The following is a 7,764-nucleotide window of genomic DNA, read 5'->3' on the forward strand; positions in this document are numbered from 1 at the left end:
GGAATTTACACGCCAGTAATGTGTGGGACACGCGGACATTGCGTGGATAAACCAATGGCGGCATACTATTGCATATCATCGCTTATAATAATAAGTGTGAACAGGTAACGTTCGTGGATGAAGGTTGTAGGCCAAAGACCCAGTGGTGTGTAGCATGGGGATACCAGCAGGGACACAGGGGGCGTGTGAGTATGGTGTGTGGCCGGGAAGATACACAATGGACGCCCGAGGTCACTAGTATATATAATGGTTGGGTTGTTAAACATGGTATGCCAAGCTAGGTTTATTTTTGCTTTTCTTGAGTTCATCCTCTTCTCTCTCACGTTTTTTGCATGAGGCTAGAAATAGAGACCTTGGTTGCCTTGCATGGAGGTCTTATAAACACCCTCTTACAAAAGATAAGTTTCCTATACAAAAAGGTAAAACCGTAAAGTGCCTAGGACAAGCAAGGCCATTTTGACCATAATGATTAACATACCGCCCTTCCTAAGGTGACCATGTCCTCGCATCACCAAGGTCAAGTGATGAAGATTCTAGCCTCGTTCAAAAGATCGGGCGGTCCCTCTTAACTCGGTGGTTTAATGATAGAGAGCTTTCTTGGTGCAAAGGCTTTTTGTGTCAATGGTTGGTATAGTCGAAGAAAAAGGCAATGAAGAAGGCAACGGAGATGCAAGAAGCTTTATTCTTGAAGATAGGGGAGGTTCTTGCTAATTTAAAGGGCATCCAGGTGATGGGTTGTACCATGGACCGGCCTTGCACCACCATGGCCCCCCATCCAAGCAATAAGCAAAGGCAATACCTTTTTTTCCTTGGAAAAAGATGCTTCTATTAGTTACCAAGAAAACATCCAAGATGGCAAGTACAAATCTGTCCCCAAAGGGGAAACGCTAGTCAAGATGAACATAGGGGAGGATACACTTCTCTTCCGACCAGCCGCTCTCGGAGAAGGCTATCTCATACAATGGGGGGAGGGGGAAATAACCACACAGGTGGTCTTAATGCCAAGTGGGCTCACCACCACTATCTGTAAGAAAGGGACCATGCCGCCAGATCTTGAGGAAGGCCTCTCGACGCTTCCTCATGTGGTTTGAGCCACCCTAAAGCTTCCCCCACTAACCACCACAGAGGATATGAATGATATCGAGCCAATGCTCCAGATAGACTCCGCTGGTGAGGTGAGAGTTCCTTTGATGGCTTCGTTGCATCGAGCCGAAGCTGGAACTAGCACAGTGGAAATACGACGGTGAGAGACCTAAAGGGCGGCTAGCCCCCCACCTTCCTCCTCATATGGCATGATGATCGCACCCTCAATTACCCAAGAAACAGTGCCCCACCTAACAATACGGGTGGGAGCTTGATCCATAGTGAAAATGCGTAGGACCCTTTGCCAAACCTACTGGGTCTTTGGTCAATCCCAAAGACAGTGATGCTGAGACTCCTAGGGATGGCCACACGTCTGACATAATGTTGGTCTTCCCCCAGTGGCCAACCAAGTGCCAAGTACTAAGCTCATATGTGCCAGCTGCCACATGAAAAGAGTGATCTTCCGCAGCCGAAAGCTATCCCAAAGCCGCTTCCAAAAATCTGCGAGAAAATGCAGGAGGAGGCCCTAGGACTGCCAATGTGCTGGTGGCTTCTGGAATGCCCTCTACCTCCGACATCCAAATCCTGCAGCCCAGCAATGCAGTGTAAACAAAGAAGGGGGTACCAGGCAACTCCTCTCTGTCCTCTGGATCCTGCCATGTCCACTCTCCCAAGTCCCCCTGGAGAACTGTAATACGCTGGCCCTCCCACATCCATAGCCGCCATAGTCTCTCTGTGGCCACCTTGTCCAGTGAAGGGTCGATGTGCCACTCATGCGCGTGAAAGCCAATCACCCTCACCCTTTGCAAGGTGCATCCCCTGAGGTCCTCTAAGGGGGTCTCTGATCTCTCCAGTCTGCCATGAAGCCCAATAGAGAAGGTGAGTAGAGCGAAGTACTCATCCACGCCATGAATTGCCAGGGGTATACTGTGCCTCGTGAACACTCCCAGCCACTCTGGAGGGATGGAAGAGTCGATGTCGAGGCTAAGTCAAGCAGCAGCAATCCTTGATTGGAAGAACTTTAAAAGTCTTCCACATGATCACAAAAAGGCATCTACCCAACATCTCCGAGGGAGTCAGCGATAGATTGCACAGATTGATGCAGCTATACCTACTGCTGGATCACTAGTACATTCTTAGATGAGTATCACCACTTGTGGTTGGGGTTTTTTTCTAGGACAAGCGTGCCCCTTCAGGTGATGGGATTCCATAAACCAACGGAGGAAGAGGTTGTTGCCTTCTATTCCATTTATTTTGGACGGCATATGACATTACACTCCCCCTGCAGAGGAGATTCTGGCAGACTCTGGCACTGATATAGGAGGAACCAGGTATCCTACTTCTTACGGCTATTTCTACACGGTAGGTTGCCCACCAACCAATGGAGATCTATTTTTGGTGTGGACCCCTCTTGTCCTAGACGCTCAGCTCCATCCGAGACAGTGTTTCATTGCTAATGAGAACACAAAAAAGCATAGAGGATCTGGGTATCTAAAGCCCAGCCCTTGGGTAGATTGAGTGGTCCTATCTATATTGCTTGGGGTGCTATTGCATGGTAGACTCAGTCAGGCCCACAGCTTCTTTTTGAGGGCAGGGGAGCAGATCCTGTTATATGTCCATAGGGGCATAGCTCAGAGATATTTGATTCAAGATATCCCCCAGTTACAATACACACTACCTTCGCTGAGTATGACACCCTTGGGAGATTATTGCTAGTATCACAACGTGGCATATCTGGAAGACCAACTGCTCAGAGGCCTTCGGTTTGTAACACCCAGTGTATTTGCAATATATGGAGTGATGCCGTTCACACTCCGTATGCAAGGATCTTCTAGAGCTGTGCAGACAAGACACAGCAGATTTATGAGAGTGGAACCATGGTATTCTCCTCCACTGCTATGGGGCTTTATGGCAGCATAGTGCCTCCGATTGGTTGCAATCTCCCTACCTTTTGGCTGGAGAACTCCCTTTGTATGATTTTATTTCACTGTTAACAGAAGTCTCTTTTCTGGGGGAAAAAACCAACCTTTGCCCTCCATTTTTCATCAAGCAATATATTGCTTGATTTGAAATCTCGATGAAGAACCCTCGGATCTGCCGCTTCATGAAGATATTCAAGTCCTCTTGCTGCCCCCAGTGCAATCCTCAAACGTGCTGCCCAGTTGAGGTTTTCTTTTCCAAAGAGTTGATTCAAATGCTCCCGTAAATTACCATTGGGCATGTACTCATAGACCAGCAGCCTTTCAACATCTCTCCCATGAGTTTCAATACAGTACCCAACAAGCGGAACCAAATGGAAATGATGAAGTCTCGAAAGAAGCTCTACCTGTAGACATGTGAATGTGTATTTAATGAATCCGTCAGCGATGAAATATGGATGCAAAAAAAAACAACCAAAATTACCTCTAGCAAAAACTCTGGATCTAAACCGGGTCCGCATCTTGCATTCAGCTTTTTGATGGCTACATCTCTACCATCTTTAAGGCAACCTTTGTAAACACTGCTACTTCCACCAACACCTATCACATTTGACTTGCAAAAGCCCCCAGCAGCCTCTTGTAGTTCTGAATAGGAGAACTGCCTTGTAACCCTACCAAGAAGAGGCCCCATTTTGGAGCTCGTCTTAAACGATCGCCTCCCTATGCAGCCTGAAAGGATGACACCCATCGAAAAGCAACCGATTACAGTATGGACAATCTTATACATGGGTTTGCAAACGGTAGAAACTCCCACAAAAATCCACCCACAAGCCTTCACATCATCAACTATTATTTGATGTATTACATCACACATTGAGTGATTGATATGACATCCTTGCCATATCATTAGTGCTCAAAAGTAGGTGCACAAGCCTAGCATTATGTATGTATTTCTGTATGTCAGGCATGCATGCACACACATATGTACATATACAAAAACAATAATGAACCTTGAGCATGGCCCATGCTCTTTTGTGAAGAGATAGCTCCAGAGTGAAAATTTTGAAATGGCATAACAAAGAAATGAAAAGAATATGTATGTGTTTTTCAAAGTCCATACACCTGTGCTACCATTGAAGCATGTGTTGTCGTAGACTTGGAACTTCTCAGTTGGTGAAGACCGATGACTTAGCAAAGTCCTGAAGCCACTAGAGCTGCTGTCATCCTCAAACCAAAGAATGGTAGGATGTCTTCGGTTCTTTCGTTTATTGTACACCAAAAAAATGAAGGATGTTAGCAGTAATGCTACTATAATGGTAGCACACAAAACAAGAACTAGTACTAAAAGCTTTCCATCAAAATCCTTCCCAGAAGAGACTCCATAAGGTTGACCTGTTCAAGCGCACAACATATCAGCATTAGTACCTTCTTATCAGGTGCTTAACGGTCTCAAACCTTAAGACTACTCATGGTGACAGAAGGGCAATATGCATTCCAGATGGCTCTTGTTCAAATGTATGAATACCACAACTCCAAAATTCAAGTGACTCAATAAGAAGCCATGTTAATATGCAAAATCATCAACATGCCGTATTCCACGTCTTCATGCCTCATCATCATCAACATGCACAGGCATCTAGCTATGAAGCTGAATTTCTGCAGTTGGGAACTTGCAAGCCAAGCCAAAAGCGTGTGAATAGGTGTGAAGAGAGTAGAATTTCTCCTTGTTGAGATTACACCATACATCTTAAACAGCAAACCTCTTCCATCCTCTGTGAATAAATACAAATAGGTATGTATACATGCATGAACGTTTATGTGCACACATACATATACTATACATATACAATGTGTGCTTCTTGTTGTATCCACACAACATACATGTGTACGATGGATGCATGTGTGTATATATGCATGCATGCATGTTACAGAAGAGGTGATCTGCGTTTTACAAATTTAATATTAATCACCTGATTTGAATGAAACATTCCCTACGTAGAGCAAGTTCCAAGGTCCAATTAAAGGGTCCCATGGGCCACCGTCTTGTGTACTATTTTTCTGCAGCAGCAGGTTTCCTGCATTTGACAGGTCTTGACTCGGAGAAAAAATGTACACATCCAAGATCACGCTCCCATTCCGCCTTGCACTGGGAATCACCTGAAAATGATCCCCTTTTGAGGAATGGATGTACGGCATACAACAAGAAGCAGAAACGAAACAAACTGTAGACATGTACCTGGGATGGAGATAGCTGCAGGTAGGATGCTAAATCATTTATGAAGGTTTTCTCCAAACTCTGGGTGTAGTTGGAGAGCCTTAGTTGTACTAGACGTATAATCACAAACAGAGGGCTTGAACAGACACAGCTCTCATTATGATCGTGTAAAGGGTCCAAAACTTGGCCCACCGGACACACCAGGCAATCTGCACAGAAATATCCCCAAAGCCAATATAGATGTTCTAAAGACCCATTATGTTATGCTCATGAAAGAGAAGCCCCTGTAAGCTTGGCATATTTGCTGGGCAAGATGTGCATAGGCTATCAAGGTTTGTGCATTACTGTTTTGTGAATGTGCTCCTCCTTTTTGTGATGTAGATCTTTCGATAAACCTTACTATTATGGAGCAATTAACGGTCACTGTGGGTTGTTTAAGCTTATGTTTTGGTTTGATTTGTGCTTGGTCCTTACCTCCTGTTGTTGTTGTTGGGCAGCTGCACTCTGTGAAACCCAGCTTTTCATCACCAGTGTAGAGCTGAGTCCCAATGAGACCACCTGGTCCACACAAACAAGCCCAGGTCTCATTCTTCTCACTTGCAAGGGCGCCTGCAAAGATCAATCCTCCAATCAAGGTCGAACACAAAAAAAAAACTAATGTCAAAAGAACTCATTCCCATTGCAATTTCAACCCACAAGACCAGAAATGCAGAGAGAGCGCATTCGGCTCCAACCTTTCCCACAAGCAGCTGCAATTATGAGAAAGCAAAGTATCAAGAAGTGCTGCCTAGCTTTCCACATCCTTCCCCTCTTACTAGTGCGCATTGCCAAAACTCAAAAAGGCCAGCTCTAAGCATCCAATTCTTCTGGAAATTCCCCAAACCCCATTCTCTCTCTCAAATGCATCTGCAGGGCCTTGTTGGGTCTCTCTGATACGCATTTGGGCGATTTTGATTTTCCAAAATTGTCATTAAAGCTAATTAAATATGATAAATTTACGTTGGCATACGCATGCGTGAGGAGTTCATGATAACCAATTAGCACTATTATATATCATTGTATTCACAATCTTTAGAGGAAGGAAGGTTCAGAAAAATTGTGTGAAGCACAAGGCTATGGAGATGACTGCAATGCTGTCATGCTTTCAGCAACACAGAGTCTGTAAAAAGTGTCGCGGTGACGGAATGTGGGTGGTGGTGGAACAATTGCTGAGTTTTCAGCATAATAATAATAAATGAAAAATGATGATGGTAGCCCTCCACCGTTTAACTAACGATGATGGAGACCTCCTAGCACATACATACATGATCACAATATTATATCTAATTCCATGCTTGACAAGGGGGTTAAAATAATTCACTCCCTCCATCTCATCCCAGCTTAATTTGCTAATCTTGAAGCTAATTACATAGATGTCAAAGTAGTTGTTTGAGAGCAAAGGGTGAAACCATCATCTTATGGGTTCAACCCTTCTTCTACTTTGATTCTAACAATAATGTGCTGCTGACGCAAAAAAAGTAGGCTCCAATGATCGTCTTTACAAGTAAACCACAGAAAATTAACAGGAGCAAATCGGTGCAATTACCCTGGATTAACGGCGGTCTTAGGTGGGTGCTTATTGAATCATAAATATGAGGATTAGAAGATAATCAGTGCTGTTGTGCTTTACTGATGGGGCTAAATTCAGGCTTAACTGTATGAGGATGATTGATTAGTACTAGTGTACTAGTGACATGGATTCATGGTAAAGCTGGCAACTATACATTGACTACTTAAATTACAAATTGACTACTTTGAAGCGAGCATTCAAGCAGGGTAACGACCCTACCCAAATTCAAAAATGAAAATCAAATTGACTACTTTGAAGCTGGGGCTCTCTCCATTTCAATCAAAGTGGGCGAAACCCGCCTTCTTCGGAAGGTCGATTGTTAACCGGTGTTTATATATACACACACATACACACACAGAGACATATATGTATATACATACATACATACATACATATATATACATACATACATAGATATATGTATGTATGTATGTATATGTATATAGATATATATTCACACACACATATAAATATTTTTTTCATAATATATATTTAATTATTATAAATTTAATATAATAAAACACACACACTCATGCACGTGCACACACACATATACACAGATATATATATATATATATTCTAAATATATATGTATTTAAATAATAAACATAAAAATTATATATATATATATATATATATATATATATATACACACACGTATGTATGTATGTATGTATATACGTGTGTGTATTTGAATATTCTCTCTCTCTCTCTCTCTCTCTCTCTCTCTCTCTCTCTCCGCTATAGATATATACAGATTGTACTCTTTATATAATCTACACATACATATATGTGTGTGTGTGTGTTTATATATTTGCTTACACACACACATACACACACATATGTATACATACACACACACATATATGCATATATATCATATTGTATTATATAAATAGTATATGGTATATATGTCTATCTAGGAGAGAGAGAGAGAG

At 42.7% G+C, this 7,764-nt stretch overlaps 1 protein-coding gene across 3 annotated transcripts in view; it reads right to left on the reverse strand.

Moving 5' to 3' along the window:
• The window catches only part of LOC147629415 (receptor-like serine/threonine-protein kinase NCRK), a 62,492-nt gene extending 56,079 nt beyond the window's left edge, over positions 1-6,413 (reverse strand). For 2 of the 3 annotated variants that reach the window (XM_086812687.1, XM_086812688.1), the window contains exons 1-7: positions 5,952-6,413; positions 5,692-5,826; positions 5,239-5,426; positions 4,973-5,159; positions 4,125-4,394; positions 3,487-3,731; positions 3,110-3,409 (exon numbers count right to left, since the gene is read on the reverse strand). In XM_086812687.1, coding sequence (XP_086668813.1) covers positions 3,110-3,409; positions 3,487-3,731; positions 4,125-4,394; positions 4,973-5,159; positions 5,239-5,426; positions 5,692-5,826; positions 5,952-6,042 — 1,416 coding nt within the window. In that variant the 5' untranslated portion in view covers positions 6,043-6,413. The remainder of the gene's footprint in view (positions 1-3,109; positions 3,410-3,486; positions 3,732-4,124; positions 4,395-4,972; positions 5,160-5,238; positions 5,427-5,691; positions 5,827-5,951) is intronic. The other variant, XM_086812689.1, reaches the window with a different exon arrangement.
• Positions 6,414-7,764: the final 1,351 nt, after the last annotated feature.

This window comes from Cibotium barometz, chromosome 18 (genome assembly GCF_041138505.1).
Source record: "Cibotium barometz isolate CiBa-2024 chromosome 18, ASM4113850v1, whole genome shotgun sequence".
Taxonomy (NCBI): Eukaryota; Viridiplantae; Streptophyta; class Polypodiopsida; order Cyatheales; family Cibotiaceae; genus Cibotium; species Cibotium barometz.